Genomic DNA, 17,029 nt, shown 5'->3' with positions numbered 1-17,029 from the left:
CAAGTAGATTTAGGAAGGAACTAGTTAAGGAAGACCGAAGTACCACAATATTAACAGAATCAGGGAAATTAGTACATAAAAGTAACATAAGATCATGATTGCTTCAGAATAATTACTGTGGCCACATCGATAGACAAGTAGAACATAGAAACATTAAACATACTGATTAACGTAACCACGAGAATTAAATTTGAAACGATTCGACTTTGACAGACGAGTTGGCCATAGGTTTGCAGAATTAGATTGGGCTCGTGAAAGAAGAGATTGCGTTGTGAATGCGTTTCTGCGGAGCGAGTTTAAATTGAATGAGACCAGTAGCCTACTTGAAAACAATATACCGATTTCTGCCTTGACGGTCAAATAAATGTTAAAACTTTCACACGTTCTCGCTTTACACAACGGAACTACAATTTGAATGCCATTGAAATCTCCATATTGAATCAGTTAATTCCTTATTTCTTATATTTTAAAACATGATCAGTAAAGGAAACTAATAATAATAAATAAATAATAATTTAATTTGAATAATAATAAAATTTACCAATTAAAGACGAAATGTACGGAATCAATGCCTTCTGCAAAGGTTCCAATGGTCTAAAAATATGTAGATATAAATTCATTAGTAATTTAGTAAAAACCAGAATTTTAATAGAAGCAATCAAGTTGTCAATGCAGAACACATCCGAGTTGCACAAACCTCGAACGCACGCAACAATAAACACCTGGCATTCAAACCATTAATGCTGTGCCCAAACTACCACGAATCACCCCACCAACGATGCGACTCAAAAACATCCCATCCTTATGATGACCGCTCGAGGACAAGCGTCAATTAAGAGGGGAGGAGTTATTGCCCTGCAATTGATTCTCTAACATCTTGTGGTTCCACATAGTCTCCGCTGCCATCAACGCCAACGAACGGTTAAGCGCGACATCGACACTTCTGCGCTGCGCCGCGGCCGACGCCTGCTGCGCCGCTGCCGACGACTTCACTTGATTGCTAGGGACTTAGGGAAACATTTTGTACGCTAGATTTAGTTTCAAATGATAAATTGCAATAAACGGTCGCTTGCGATCTTCAAAATCAAATCGATAACTGTAATTATTAACTTATACCCGTTCCGCGTAGAATAATAGGGTAGACTAGATTCGTTGAAAATTATGTAAAAGGCAGAAGAAGGGTATTTAGAGTTACGTTTATTACTTTTCAGTATATTCAATGGGCCGTCTTTAATGACTAAGACCAACGCTGCAAATTAAGTTTTGTCAAATAAAAGAAAATTTAAATCGGGTTGGATTGAATTCTTTATTCATAATTGTTTAGCTTAAGACTAAAAATCAAATGTATGTTGGCTGCATACTTCAAAGCGAACGGTCGTGTTTTTTTAGCTCCGATTTTTATTTTGTATTTGTCAAACCAGCCGAGGTTTTTAATAATTACCTTTTAGTATCATATATTGTAAACATAATTATTAAAGATACGAGTGATTCTTTGTGATTTGTGCAGTAGTTTAAACAAATATACAAAGTCTTTTGTATTTTTCGTCTTTGTGTTTTGTTTACTCTCCCTTTTGAGCGTTGTTCGTAGTGCTGTTTGGTGTTGTTTTTTGCATGCACATAAACTGCACTGTGCACCTATTCTCCCGCTCTCACCTTCTCGCTCTTTCGCTCCCCGACACAAAATCTAAAATAACAGCTGATCTTGTGTTTTCGTGCACAATGGTCTGATTTTAGACAAATATGGTAACAGTAAATGTTGTCTACTTTTATAAAAATTGCTGCCAGGTAATAAAACCTGAGCGGCCAAAAATGACTTGTTGGCTGATAGAATGGTGCACACTAATTTCGCTAGTTTTAATGGCCGAACAAGCGATGACCTAGCAAAGGGTAAAAATCTAAAATACTGTTGTTATGCTTGCCTTGTGGTTGCGAACGAGATGAAATCGCTTATGCGCCAAACTAAAGGTGGCTTAAAGGAACTGATCACCAGTTTTGGCGTAGCTAGAGATAGTTTTCGTCGAGCTGATGATATTAATTCACAGTTTAATGGCTTAAAGCTATTATATGAATCTCCAAAGCGCAACAAAGCCGCTGGCGGTAGGCTGCAAAAGGCCACGCAACCACGGGCTCCACAACTGATCAGCTGTCAATGGCAGCAAATCCGCATATGTTGTTAAGATCGGCAGCTAAAAAAGATTCTGAGCGATCCGATCAATTCGCTGTGGAGGGAGACCACCCTGGTATTGCAAAAGATTCCGATTTGTCTACACTGGTCTCTCAACCAGTGATTCTACCTGTCCCGATTAGTTTACCACCACAAGGGAACATTGAGTCCGGACTACCGGCACAAGTTGGCACTTCAGAAATACAATTTGCAGGGCCAAAACCCCTCGCGGTGGTTCCTCTGAAGAGATACTTAACTCCGAAGTCTTCCAGGTATGTACGCTATATATAGGTATGACCGTCCCTCCAGAGGTGGGGTGGTGGAGTCTTTATTGCGGTTAGATCTACCCTCGCGTCGGAATGAGTTACTTTTTGACGAGTCCCGTAACTCTGAATTCTTATGCGTAAAGCTGTCATTTTCCGACAGATCAGTTTACATTACGTGCTCGTATATTCCACCGTCTTCTGAATTCTCAGAATATCAGAATCATCTGTCCGCTATCCAATCTATCTTAAATAAACTGTCTGACAGTTACCAATTGGTAGTTCTAGGTGATTTTAATATACCTGACACAACGTGGTCCCCAGAAGAAAATTCGAATATCCTTCTCCCTTTAGCACAACATGAATTTATTGACGACTTGCTCGACTTATCGTTGTCGCAAGTTAATTATATTCGAAACTCTCTTGGTCGACTGTTGGATCTATGTCTTGTAACAATTCCAGAAAGTGTGTTTCTGTCCAGGGTAGCACTTCTTACTCAACCTGACGATCATCCTACTTTCGAGGTGACAATCGACATAGGTACGGTATTAAAAGTAAATTCAGAGAAATCAACAAAGCGAATTCACTGTTTTCGCATGGCAAATTTTCGGAGGCTAAACAATTTTATTGCTGGCTATAATTGGTCCGATCTTTTCTCCTGCAACATAATGGCGGATGCGATTAATAACTTTTATACCACAATTAAATCATTTTTTGACTCTTGTGTTCCGATGTACTATCCGTCAATCTCTAAACCTCCTTGGTTTAATAAAGAGTTGACACACCTAAGAAATTAAAGAAGAAAGTCCAGACTTTACACAAAATTTAAAATACCGGTTCTCAGTCTGTCCTTTCATAATATGTAAGCGCTCGGTTAAACTTTACCGTGCTTTATGCTCAGTGCTACAGGAATTATTTAAATCGTTCTAAGTTCCAGTTCGTACAGGATCCAAAACAATTTTGTTATTCGTTAACGCAGCGAAAAACAAGTTCTTACCCTTCCTCTTTATTTTTTAAAAACACTACGGAAACATCGGATCAGGCCATATCCGATCTATCGCCAAGTTTTTTCAAACAACATATTCAACTTTACCTCATTCCGAACAGCCATACTCTTATGCGGTATCTAAGAATCTAATATTCTGCCCCTCTATAAACAAAAGCTCACTGCTTAACGATCTCCAGCGTGTTAAACCGGTCTATTCGCCAGGTTCCGATGGAATCCTGGCTGTGTGCTCAGATTCTGTGCGGAAGCCTTGTGCAAGCCTCTACTGAAACTGTTTACCTTATCTCTGGAATCTTCACAGTTGCCTCATATATTTCACGAGTCCTTTGTGATTCCTCTTCATAAAAAAGGTAGCAAACTGGATGCAAGCAATTACAAAGGAATCTCCAAATTGTCGGCTATCCCAAAAATTTTTGAAAATGTTATCACTCCTCATTTACAGATCAATCATATCACCGTGTCAGCACGGTTTTATAAAACGCAGATCAACAACCACTAACCTCTTCGAGCTAACTTCTTTCCTAATACAGGGTTTCAAAAATAATCTTCAAACAGCTGTCATATACACTGACTTTAGTAAAGCATTTGACTCTGTTAATCATGACCTTCTAGTAAGGAAACTTGATCTAGGTTTCCCTGTTGATCTTCTAAATTGGAATTCAAGCTATCTGAATGGCAGGACGCAAAAAGTCCTCTTTAAAAATTCTCTATCTTGTATTCTCAGAGTTACATTCGGTGTCCCACAAGGGAGCCACCTTGGTCCGCTTATTTTCACCTTATTCATTAACGACCTCCCCTTAATAATAAAACATTCGCGTGTACTTATGTACGCAGACGATGTTAAATTATGCCTCCAGCACAAGGACATTTCGCGCCACTTAGACTTACAATCCGATCAGCTTTCAAACGAAAGCTTACGATCTAGACAGCTTTCAAATATGGAGTATTAAACTTAAATGGCTCAAAGTGTAAAGTTATGACCTTTCGTCGTGTCAACCCAATACGCACGACTTACACTCTAAGTGGGTGCCCTTTGGGCAGAATAACACGGGTTGATGATCTTGGTGTTCTTCTGAACCCTAAACTAAAATTTTCTTACCATATTTCGACTATAGTCAATAAGGCCAGGGGTGTGCTTGGTTTTATAAAGAGGTGGTCTAAGGAATTTTATGATCCTTACATGAGTAAAAACTTATTTATTTGGTTAGTCCGTCCGATTCTTGAGTATGGATCACCTGTGGAGTCCACAATACGTAGTCAACTCGGACCGCATTGAATCGGTCCAAAAAAACTTTTTACTTTTTGCCTTGCGGCGCCTAAATTGGGAAGCAAAACATGTATTACCTTCTTATTCCAGTAGACTACTTTTAATTAATTTACCTTCCCTAGCTAACCGTAGAACTATGATTGGAACAGTCTTTATGTGTAAGCTTATTCGTGGATTGAGTGTCCCGACTTGATTAGTCGGCTTAACTTCTCGGTTCCAAGTAGATTCACTAGAAACTATATACGCCTTTTTTTAAAGTCATTGTAGATCTAACTATGAGTTGCATGACCCTTACAGAGTAATATGTTCTGACTATAATAGACTTTATCCTATTATTTGTAACCTTGACTCTCTGCTGCTCTGAAAGTAATCAATTTTAACTTTTTTATTATATAATTAGACCCTACTACCCTACTAATATTTATTAGAGTTATTTTACTTTATGTTCATTTCTTCGTTTCTGTTCTCTTTACTATATCGCGTCTATCTTCTCGCGAATCGCGCCGTACGATACACGGCAGCGCCCCTCGGTCGGTTGGGCAGGCGGTGTGGCCGTGGGACCCGTGCGAAAAACAAAAAAAAACAAAAGTTGAGGAGCAGCCTCAGTGCTTTCAGATTATTGTATTTCGGGGGAGCATTGCTCTTGGGTGCTTAAGCTTTAGGATTCGTTTACAAGAAGGGCAAAGTGCCGTTGCCAAACAATTGTTTAATAGAACGCATAATGCGTAGATGGCATACAGTATGTGGTGATTTTTTGTTTATAATTGAATTGAAGAGAGTCTCAATCATCAATAAGTACATGTGTTGACTCACCAATGTGTATAAAGAGCGTTAGAAGATGGATTAAGAGAAATTGGAAGTACCAACAAGCACCAAATTTGAAAAGAGCGTAAGAAGATATTCGGATACGCAGAGAAATAATGTGTTTGGAAGAGGGTTAGAAAATATTCGTAAACACAATAGAAAAAAAACATGTATTAAGAGAATTTTGTAGTACAAATAGCACCCAATTTAAGAAAAATAAAGCTGACTTTAAGTAGGGGCAGTACCAAGAGACAAGGCGTGAATTTTTAATTATTATTTTATGATAATTGCTACGAAATTGGCCAGAACTCCAAATATGTAAATTCCTTTTTGCGATCAGAATTGATTTCGGCCCGAAAATCGTCTTCTAGCTAAAGTACGCACACACACATATACAAGTTCTCGTCTATTGTTTTTACTTACAAAGCACTTACTTTTACACAACAAAGCAAATTCTTTGGTTCCAGGGTACGATTGTGTTTGGTTCTATGTATTTTATTATTTCTTTCGTGGGTACTAGCATAATATTACAAATTGCTTTTGAGTGCTTAATAATATTAATAAAATTATTTATTTTTGGTATTGTAAATATGATTGTGTGTCTGAGTAATCAAGCTGATAGCCGTTATAGTAAGGGATTATTTTAATTGTGTTTATTAATGAAAAGTTAATGGGTATGTGCGATATGATTGATAATTGGTTACCATTATAGTTAATCCAAGCGGGTGTTTCAATGCTTAAAATATTTTGGCTGTTCACATTGGAGATCTTCTGATGTTATTATTAGTCTGGTTATAATTGTGATCAAACGCCTTTTGTGGCTTATCAAAGATTTTGTTTTTGGATAGGTGTATTTGTGTGGTTTATTTGTTCGTACACTGCCTCGGAACGGGGTCTTCCGAAACTCCCCAAAAAAACGTGGGGTTTAAAAACTGTGGTTTGTAGTTGAGTACCATTTGTCGTCTAAGCTGGGGCCAGGTGGTAATGTTGTTGGCTCCAACGCCTCCGCTGATTCTGCATTCAATATGCCTAAACAGAATTTGCTGTTGGCGTTCATCTCCGGTAACATAAACGGCTAGTATATAGCCGATTTGGCTCTCAGAGGTGTATCGCTTGCCCGGATCACCGTGGAATTTTTCCACATTGCGAATCTGGTAGGCAACTTGGGTCATGTTGCTATCCGACAGGGGTGGAACCATTGTCATTTTGCTGATGTTCTTGTTATTGTTTTCAAACAAATTAATTTATTTGTAATTATTATTATTATTATATTCTTATCATTTTAATTTTTTCCCCTTATTTTCTTATTATTATATATCCGTTATTCGTAGAGTTTTAGGGTATGCTAGATCCGTTGAAAAGTATATAACAGGCAGAAGGGAGCGTTTCCGACTATATAAAGTATATATACTCTTGATCAGGATCAATAGCCGAGTACGTATGAAAGTCGAGATCTCAGTATTTATAACAGCTAGAAGGTTGAGATTCAGATTTTAGAGAAAAATCCGCAGCGCTTTTTTTCTTTTTATTCCCCAATATCTATCCCAGAAAAATTAAGAATTTTCGCATTCGCATTGACACTAGTTGACTAACGGGTATCTGATAGACGGGAAACTCGAATATAGCATTCTCTCTTGTTTTTAATTTGAGTTTTTCTTAAGTTTAAATTTTTAAAAGGGCTATATAGCTTTTTCGTGGGGTTTTGAGGTAAATAATTGCATTTACAGCTTCTCCCAAATTATATAGCGTCTGCCTGATATTAAATTCAGAATTTGTTCACACTGCGTTACACGGTTTCGCGGTATCGTAGAGGTTTTTGTTAAAACTTAACACGATATTGACCGTCGTGGTGTAATTAAATTTATTGCTTATGTTTTAATTAGCATTGACGATGACGTGGCCAATATAAGGACCAACTAACGTTATGTTTTTCGATTGCGATTCAATAGAATTAACACAATCACGACCGTCTATTAGTCTATTAAATGGACCGTCTTTAATGACTAAAACCAACGCTGTAAATTAAGTTTAGTCAAATAAAAGAAAATTTAAATCGGGTTGGATTGTATTCATTATTGTTCAAATTTCATTTTAAGACTAAAAACCAAATGTACATTAGTTAGATTGAGGAGAAGCGTCAGTGTTTTGAGATTATTGTATTTCGGGAGTGCATTGCTCTTGAGAGAGCAGGCAAAACTGCTTCGGTTAGGCCGAAGAACGGCTGTGTGCCGTTGCCAAAAAATTGTTTTTTAGAACGCATACTGCGTTCACAATTAAGTGATTTATTGACTTTAATTGAATTGGTCGGCTTCTTGATCAATAGCCGAGTAGATATGACCATGTCCGTCTGTCCGTATGAGCGCCTCGATCTATAAACTATAAAAGATAGAATGTTGACATTAAGCATGCAGCTTCCAAAGAAATAGAAGCAGCGCAAGATTGTTTTCAATTGTTTCTACGTCCACAAACCGCACACATCTGCCACGCCCACACTTTTGAAAAAAGATTTAATATTTTTTGGATTATATTATTTGGTCTTCCGATTTCCATCGATATGCCGAGAACATTTTGGTCACTTAAAAGTCTTCAAAAAATATTCCTGCAAATTTTCGAAAATCGGTGCAACTTTCACTAGCACCAGCTCAATAAGGTCAAGCTTATGTAAACAGTATTTTGGCAAATTGAACGAAACTTAGAAGACTAATAGGAAAGTGAAAAAATATCAAAGCATTTTCCAAAAGTGTGTGCGCGCAGCTTTCTGTCGTTTGTGGGCGTGAGAAAAACTTGTGTTTAAAAATATGTTCTAATTTTATTTCTTGCCAATTTCTTTTGTCTTGTCAAACCTTTATCAGACCACGCCGACTCCTACTTTGCAGTCTTTTCAGCTGATTATCGGTGTGTGATAGTCAAGGCCCTCTACTAAAGCTTTTTCTCGTGTTTTTACTTAAATTTAATAATGATCTATTATCCTCAAATTATTTTTAGATATTTTCGAATGTTAAAGAAAGAAAAAGCTTTATAAAATCTTGTTAGGATAGGAAATTAAAAAATATGTGTTTCAACGAATTTTTTGAATACTAAACTTAGAAATTCCTTTAATTTGTTTAAATATTGATCGCGTTTTTTATGATGCAGTATTTTACAATAAAGTTTGATTGTCGCTATTTTAATTTTTGTAACTGCATTTTTTAATATTTGTTTCATTGCAGAGGACATTAAGGAATACTCAAAAGCTTTTGGACGCAAATGAGGATCCTGAAATTGGAAGGTTTCTGAAAAGAGATTTCTCTGAAGAATCAGAGTCAGAACCAAATATTCTTTTGGAGGATCATTTACTTAACGGTCTTGACAATTGGCTTGAAAGATTGTTTGATGGAAAAACACAAAAATACTACATAAATTATTGGCCAGACTTTATTACTAAGTGATTTATTTGACAGATTCTTTGTAAAACCAAATTACTTAAACTTTATTACATTTAATTCTAATAAATAATCTTGATGGGTTGTTGGGGGTTGCTGGTCCTGGAATTTTCCAAATTTGCTGAAAAGAAAACACTCGAAGAAAAGCGAACACTAGACTTTTCTTATGTATGGGCGTATGTTTATTCAGCGTGGTTAGTTTTGACACTGGTGCTTATTCTAATTAGTTAGGCTCTCCCAAGCGCAGCGGAGACTCCTTGGAGACTCTGTGGTGAAGAGCGGGAGAGCGTAAGAGGGAGCGGAGAGCGGGTGACAGTCCAAACCCCGTAACTTGAACATTCCGCCCCCCTTGCAATCACTGGGGTTGCAACCCAGCCATCCTACGGCAGGCTGCAGGCACCGGACACGATCCACCCAAAAACAGTTTTCTGAGCGACCGGCATTCCCTTGTCGAAGGTCAGGAATCCGCACTTCTTGCAACGATCACCGCTTCGGCAGTCTCCCGTGGAATGCTCGTGAGCGAGGCAATTGGCGCAGTATTTGTTAATGAGGACTGCTCGCAAACGCTTTTCAGCGCTGAGCTTTAGGAACCTCGCGCACTTCCGAAGAGGATGGATACCGCGGCAGACTCGGCATCGGTAGGATTGAATACCTCGGGTACGTCTGCTCTCCAAGGCACGAGCACTGCGTGCGTTTTGTTGACGAGGGGCCGTGCTGCGCGTAGTTGAATATCGAAAGAAGATCGAAACGAAATGAAAAATAATGGATGATTAGTGCTAGTGAATTACAACTAAGGACGAGAGGAGCGCCTATTATTGTGGAGATTCGGAAGACTCCGTCGGCAAAAGCACCACTTTTGCCACTGGACGTTTAACAACTCCACGTGCAGTACGGATATTTACTACATGGACGTTGTCGTCGGCTCCTGGGAAAACAGACTCAATTCTGCCGAGCCGCCACTCATTAGAGGGTAAGTTGTCGTCCTTGATGACGACCATGTCATCGATGCGGAGATTTTTGGACGGGGCCTGCCATTTAGAACGCTTGTGGAGTTCTTTGAGGTACTCTTCTTTCCATCGCACACGGAACTGCTGATGGAGAGCTTTCAAATGCTGCCACCGATTAAGAATGGATTTCGTTTCCCCCTTTACTTCGGGTTCCACCGTGGACATAAGGGGTCCCCCGACAAGGAAATGACCTGGCGTCAGAGCCAGCAAATCTGTCGGATCCTCAGACATAGGAGAGAGCGGCCTGGAGTTAAGGCACGCTTCTATTTTTGCCAAGAGCGTGGAGAGCTCTTCGAACGTGTATTTTCGTGTGGCAGTGCATTTGTAGGAGGAATAAATTGCCATTGCATCTCTTGATGAATATAGGCATTCGTCACCGACTCTTTTACGGCTTGAAGGAAATCGCGGGAAAGCAGGGTGGCAGCGCCAACAAAGGTTTTGCCATTGTCTGACTGGACTTGACGTGGACACCCTCTTCTGGATAAAAAACGAGAGAAAGCGGCAAGAAACTTTTCGGTCGTTAAGTCAGATGTAGGCTCTAAATGGATGGCCTTGGTGGAGAAACAAACAAAAACTAACACATACCCCTTTGTAATAAGACATGCTCTTCCCGTATAGTTCTTTATATCGAACGGACCGGCGTAATCCATGCCAGTATACGTGAATGGTCGGGAGAACGATGCTCTTTCTTTGGGCAGGACACCCATCAGTTGGCTTTGCAACCGCTTTTTGTGGATCGCACATACTTTGCACGAATTTACTACTGCTTTCATCAGGTTCTTAATTCTCGGAATCCAGTATTTCGACCGGATGAGGCGCACCATTAACTGGTTACCACCATGGAGAGTTATTCGATGAGTGAAATTCGCAAGGAGGCGAGAAAGCAGTATTGAAGGCTTTCTGAAGCCGCCACACGGCCGCACGCCCTGATCAGTCCTTGCGGATCTAGAAACGGGTTCATGCTTAGGATGGCACTTGAACTTGGCACTGGACGCTTTTCACTTAGGCAGTGATATTCCACAGGGAATGCTCTGCGCTGAGTGTTCGAAATTAGGAACCGCTCGGCGGCGGCGATTTCAGTGGCCAGCAAATGCACATCAGATGGAGATGTCTGCTTCCTGCACCGCTGAATGAAGCGATGAACATAAGCAAGGACCCGTAGAGCTTTCTCTAGCTTGGAGAAACGTGCCAACAACTCTTCAGAAGGAGCTTTTGCGAGATGGACTTTTAGAGCACGCTTCTCCAGGTCGGTCACCGGAGCGTTGTCGACCTGAGTTGGCCATTGGTTGCGTGGATTTTGCAACCAAGTCGGTCCGTGCCACCATAACTGGCTATCGGCTAGATCTCGGAGGGAAACTCCTCTACTTGCCAGGACTGCTGGATTATGCTCAGAGTGAACATGAGATCAATTCTCTGTTTTTGTGGCCTGGGCGATCTTCGTCACCCTATTGGCTACAAATGTGATCCACTGGCACGCTGGCTTGCTTAACCATGCAAGCACTATCGTGAAGTCTGTCCAACAGTAAAGTTCGGAGTTAATCGTAGGCATCTGCGGAATGATGGCTGCATCCATTTCGGAAAGCAATAACGCTCCGCACAGCTCCAGTCTTGGGAGCGTAACCGTTTCGACTGGTGCTACCCGGGTTTTCGCGGTTAGGAGTTGCACCATAATGGTGCTGCCCACTTCTACGCGGACATATATTGCCGCCCCATAAGCCTTTTGCGATGCATCGCAAAAGCCATGATGCTCTACCTTGAAATCTGGACGAAACGATAGCCAGCGTGGAATGCGTATCTGCTCTAAAACCGAATAATTTTGGAGAAAATTAAGCCATCGCAGAAAAAGCTCATTTGGAATGTTTTCGTCCCACCCAAGCTCCTGCAGCCAAATCTCCTGCATGAAAATTTTAGCTCGAACGATAAACGGCGCTAACCAGCCTGCAGGGTCGAACAATTTGGCAATTTGGGACAAGACTTGGCGTTTTGTAAAGGACGTTTCGTTAGCCAACTCTGGCGGGACGAAGAAGAATTCGTCGGAGGTTGCCCTCCAGCGAATACCGAGGGTTTTGGCAGTACTTTTTGCATCGATCTCGAGAAAATCAGTATTTAAAAGATGGTTGCTCTGAATGGCCGCTAAAACTTCCTTTTGGTTGGAGGTCCATTTCCTCAATGGAAATCCGGCGGAATTCAGAACGTCTCGGAGCTCTTGCACCATGAGCTGAGCTTCTTCTGTGGAGTCCGCTCCGGCTAGAACATCATCCACATACATGAAATTTCGAATGACATTGCTAGCTTTTGGATGGCTGAGTTGTACGTCAGCTGCTAGCTGCTGCAGTACTCGGACAACTTGTCGCATGTGCTTTAAGTCGAGATATTCCTGGATCACCGAATCGTATCTCGCTTTCAAGGCCTCATCTCTTTTTAGACGCTGCTCATTTTTTAAGAACTGAGCCAACGCGAAAGACCTAGAATGCCCTAGCCCGGAACCGATATGTTCTGGGTCGCGAAAAGGCAGAGTAACGACATATTTGCCGCACTCGTTTCTCGTGGTCGTTTGAAGGAAATTCTTCTCGCACATGGAATCGGATTCTTTTACCAACTTTGTTGGTATATTCTCCACCTCCCAAAATTTTGTGAGTAGTTTGTCCAGTGAATTATCGTACGCGTGGGAGATCTGTGTCGAAAAAGAGGAAATTCTGCTTTGGGCTGAGGCTGACACTGGCCCAGTTAGTACCCAGCCGAAAATGGTCTCTTGCCCCAAGAGAGAGCCACAGATGTTGGTTTTTGCTCCACTCAGAAGCACCGAAGGAAGAATGTCGGCTCCGATAAGGACATCTATTTGTGCGCTCTCATAGAATTTTGGATCCGCCAGTGGAAAATCGGGAAGATCCCGAAGGAAATTTTGCGGAATTGGGTAGGAAGGCAGATTTCCGGCAAGTTGAGGGAGGACATAGGCCATCGTCTCCAACTGCAACGCGGGCCTAGTCGGAGATCGGATGGTGAAACTGCAGAGCTTCTTGGACTGAGCAGCTACTGTTTGGTTTAAGCCCGAGAATTGGGCTTGAACCACCTGGAATGGCAATCTAATTAGATTGAACAGTCGCTCGGTTATGAATGTCGCCTCTGATCCGGAGTCGATCAGGGCGCGTGCCTTAAAGTTAGTGCCAAGATGGGAAATATTGATTATCCAAGAAGGATAGCTCTTGAGCCCGTGGCGAAATAATTTTGAACACCGGCTTGCTCATTTGGAACGAAATTGGCCTTATTAGCGGAAATTGGCCTTGCAGGATTTAAAGGGCTTGAATTGCTGGAAAAGAGGTTGTTTCGGTGCAACAACGTGTGATGCCGGCCACGGCAAGTAAAACAATTGTGCGTGCTTTTGCACTCACGAAGCTGATGTCCCTTTGCAAAGCAGTTTAAGCACAACTGCTTCCGTTTAATGTAGGCTGATCGGTCGTCAACCGACATTTGGAGAAAACGCGGACATACACGGACAGGATGGTTTTCCTTGTTGCACAAGTCGCAACTTTTCGATTTTGGAGCCACTTTCGTCTCATAGGAATAGTTTTCTAGAGGGCCCACTTGAGTTCATCGCTTTGGAGTGCGACTTACTTGGTACGGACGGTCTCACATCATCGATTGCCTCTAGGGTTCGATGACGTTCTGTGAGGAAGGTGTTCAGCTCTCCCTATGTCGGGATGTCGGCTTTCTTATGTAGCGACTGCTCCCATAAGGAGAGAGTTATCTTCGGGAGCTTGGATGAACACAGATATACCAGCTGACAGTTCTAAGGTAGTCAAGCAACCTTGAACAGTACTTTGCAGTACCTTCAGGGCCGCCCCAGATTCCTGTAGTATCGACTGCACATTAAACAGTATTTTCAATTGACTGTTTACCAACAATCGTTTATTTTCGAAACGCTCTATTAGGTTTTCCCACGCAGAGCGGAAACCCTCGTTGGTGAGAGGCGAAATCGAAACTATGGCATGCGCGTCGCCACTTGTTTTGGCATTTAAATGGAATAACTTTTCAACCGGAGTCAGCCGTGGATTATTGATATAAATGGCTGTGAAAAGATCCCGCAAAGTCGTCCAGCGAAGATAGTCGCCTGCGAAAACTTCTGTATCGCATGGAGGCAACCGACAGCCAGAGGAAATGTAGGCCTGGGGCGCAGCGTTCGCGGTTGGGATGGACTGAGAAGTGCCCTGCTCGATTTTATCAACGAGCTGGGCAACACACCTTTCATATACTGAATCCCAATAACTGTATTTAGCCCTGAGAATAGGCATGTTGCTTGCTGCCGCTTCGCCTGCAGACACAAGGCACTCTGAGCAGAGGTCGAATTCCTTTTCAACCTTGTCCCATAGGGTTCGGACTTGGTCGCGACGGACGCTAAGCATCGTGACGGTTGGAGCTGCGGATTCCGGAGTGTTGATCTGAGCCTCAAATTCGTTTAAGCGGTCAGAAACCGAAATGAATTTGGCTAGCGCTAGATCGGAAGCAGCCATATTTTTAGCTGTGCGCTGTACTGTGGCTTTGGATGGAGTAGCACAGTCGTCGGAAATCTGCGCAGGCGTTTTCACCGAAATGCTTGGGATTCTTGGACTCTTGGGCCCTTGTGGTGAAAAAATAGACCTGGGTTTGTCAGCGGACAATTTCTTCTTATCGTCCCCGATGGGCATAATCGAAGAAATACGAAATGGAAGGGAAGCGGTTTTGGAGCCCGGTCACACTTTTGAAAAAGTAGACAGATTCCTCAGACTGCACTTAATAAATTTAAGCTTGCCGCCGTGAACTGTATAAAGCAGCGGAAAAAGACCGTATGGGATGTAATGGGTGAGAAAGTGGTGTAAAATTTACGAAGTGGAAACGCCGTAGTTTAGACTAATTGGACAGGTGACTCGGAGTGAACAGCGAATTGGATAACTGACCTGTGATTTATGGTAATTAGGTCCACCTTATTTACGGTTGGAACACTTGGAATGTGGAACACGGTGAAATAAAATCTTTATTAGAACGAAGAAAATTATATTTTTTTGTTTACAACTGGAAACGGAGAAAATGGAATGGTGGAATTGGAGTCTTTTCTCCGCGTTGTTAGTACTTCTTAAACAAATCCAAATTAATATCCAAGCAATACAGGAAAAAAATATTTGCCGGGTGAACAACTTGTATTTGGCGGTCGTATTATTTATTTATGGATGTTTATTTTTGAAAATTTTCAAAAAAAATTTAAAAAATAATTTAATAAATATTGAAAAAGTTATTTGTTAAAAAAAAAAGAGAAAAAAAAACGCTTTTAATTTATTGCTCGGAAATTAATTTGGAAATTTACGGAAAAAATTGATGGAAAACAAAACGCCTTTTTAGCGTCGGCACTTGGAATAAAATTTATTTGTGGTTTGGATTTGCCGACGGGAAACAATTTAAACTTTGGTATATGCTTAAAAGGAATGCAGATAATATGCGCAATGTATGTCGGTAATATATGTGGATATAATATATGTTGATGTAATATATGTAATATATATGGATGTAGTATATGTTAATGTAATATATGGAACTGGCGGGTATATGTTTAATTAATATTTAATTGGAATGGCCAGAGGGTATGTGTTGTTTGTTTCGTTGTTGTATTCTTCAATAGCAAAGCAAATTGTATTAAGTGGACTGCGGAGTTAAATCAAAAAATGTGTTGCGAAAAGAAGAATTTGGCTTGCGTTGGACACAGTGAAACGAGAACATAATTTTTGCCACTTTTGGCAAAGCTTTGGACTTAGAAGTTTTTACTGAACTTGGCACAAATTATTTTCACACATTGGAATTTTGCACTTTTCGGACTGGATGAATATTTAAATATATTCGGAAATTTGGACGAATGATGGTGAAAGGAGAACGGTGGGTGGTAATATGGCGGCGCCCGTGAGAATGGATAAGTACTTTTCTTTAATTGCCTTTTGTCGGAGAAATCCGTTAGATTTGACAATAAATCTTACAGCAAATTGAACGAAATTGGATTTTCAAACCTTTTGCTGCAGACCGGCAATTAAAAGGAATGGAAATTTCTCATCTTACTCATCTTATAATTTGGTCGTTGGTGGTCAAACTTGAAAATCCAGGAGATCCGGGTCGAAGGACCAAAAAATGATGGGTTGTTGGGGGTTGCTGGTCCTGGAATTTTCCAAATTTGCTGAAAAGAAAACACTCGAAGAAAAGCGGGAGCGGAGAGCGTAAGAGGGAGTGGAGAGCGGGTGACAGTCCAAACCCCGTAACTTGAACAAATCCGTTAGTAAAATGTAGGTATACTTTGTGTAACGAACTGTTTTCTTGGTTCTGCTCGCTACGAGTTGCAGCGGCTAGCTCAGAGAGTTTGTGCGTTCGACCAAGGAGAAGACAGAGTTTCAGATTAGAACACCTTTATTGGAGCATTTTACAGCGGATTACTCCGGTGATCACCGTTTACCGCGAAACGTTGCTCTTTCGTCGTCTTTCCTTAGGATGGCTTAGGATGTCTTGGGGGCAGTATAACCTGCCAACGCTCTACCTGGGACCACCTTTGCAGACTCCATTGTCCCTTCTAACCGCGCCAGGCCCTTGTCGTCTCTGCTGAAGGACCACCTGACAGCTGGAATGGGCTCAGGATGTTATGGGGCAGGGTGTAAGACTCCACTGTCCCTTCCTTGTTTCTAATGCTCCGAGGATCGATCTTCGCGTGCAGTGCTCGTCCTTCCTTCTGTGTTCTGCGCGTTTCTCACTGCCCATCACCTTCTCACTCTCTGCTTTCACTGACCGTCACTTTCTCCGTGCGTTTAGCTGATTGTGACGTTCTCAGTGCGTTCTAGCTAATTGTGACCTTCTCCGCGCGTTCTAGCTTACGGTCGCCTTCGGACTGTCTGGCTGCGAATCCGCGTCCGGAAAGCGCGACTCGCCCGTACTCTCCTCTACTGTCGATAGATTAATACTCTGTATTAACGGTAAGACTACTAATTATTGTAAGGAATATTGGTAATAAGGTGACTAACCGAAATCCATTAAATGTGTTACATTGGCGACGAGTGGTAAACAATAATTGTGGTCAATTTGCTTTTGTGTTTGC

General features: G+C 41.3%; 3 protein-coding genes across 5 annotated transcripts in view; 1 reads left to right on the top strand and 2 right to left on the bottom strand.

Moving 5' to 3' along the window:
• LOC27206972 (dnaJ homolog subfamily C member 16) overlaps positions 1-8,999 on the top strand; it is a 156,976-nt gene extending 147,977 nt beyond the window's left edge. For all 3 annotated transcript variants that reach the window (XM_039298322.2, XM_039298321.2, XM_039298323.1), the window contains one exon: positions 8,714-8,999. In XM_039298322.2, coding sequence (XP_039154256.1) covers positions 8,714-8,754 — 41 coding nt within the window. In that variant the 3' untranslated portion in view covers positions 8,755-8,999. The remainder of the gene's footprint in view (positions 1-8,713) is intronic.
• Positions 9,000-10,358: 1,359 nt separating this feature from the next.
• Positions 10,359-13,401, bottom strand: LOC123327441. The gene is made up of 2 exons (XM_044923862.1): positions 13,323-13,401; positions 10,359-13,173 (listed from the first exon to the last, which is right to left on the bottom strand). Exons 1-2 carry the CDS (start codon positions 13,399-13,401, stop codon positions 11,339-11,341), a joined length of 1,914 nt encoding a protein of 637 aa, XP_044779797.1. The 3' UTR covers positions 10,359-11,338.
• On the bottom strand, positions 13,173-14,510 carry LOC123327437. Its single transcript, XM_044923854.1, has one exon. It carries the CDS (start codon positions 14,439-14,441, stop codon positions 13,644-13,646), a length of 798 nt encoding a protein of 265 aa, XP_044779789.1. The 5' UTR covers positions 14,442-14,510; the 3' UTR covers positions 13,173-13,643.
• Between the last annotated feature and the right edge of the window lie 2,519 nt (positions 14,511-17,029).

The sequence above is a fragment of the Drosophila simulans genome, unplaced genomic scaffold (genome assembly GCF_016746395.2).
Source record: "Drosophila simulans strain w501 unplaced genomic scaffold, Prin_Dsim_3.1 Segkk87_quiver_pilon, whole genome shotgun sequence".
Lineage (NCBI taxonomy): Eukaryota > Metazoa > Arthropoda > Insecta > Diptera > Drosophilidae > Drosophila > Drosophila simulans.
The sequence above is the reverse complement of the archived record's forward strand: the minus strand, read 5'-3'. Positions and strand labels throughout refer to the sequence as shown.

Coding starts and splice junctions, on each gene's coding strand:
- LOC123327441 (XM_044923862.1), bottom strand. CDS start 13,401: ATGTCGGTTGACGACCGATCAGCCTACATTAAACGGAAGCAGTTGTGC. Junction 13,174..13,322: donor TGCAAAGGGACATCAGCTTC/GTGAGTGCAAAA, acceptor GTTCCAAATGAG/CAAGCCGGTGTTCAAAATTA.
- LOC123327437 (XM_044923854.1), bottom strand. CDS start 14,441: ATGGCTGCTTCCGATCTAGCGCTAGCCAAATTCATTTCGGTTTCTGAC.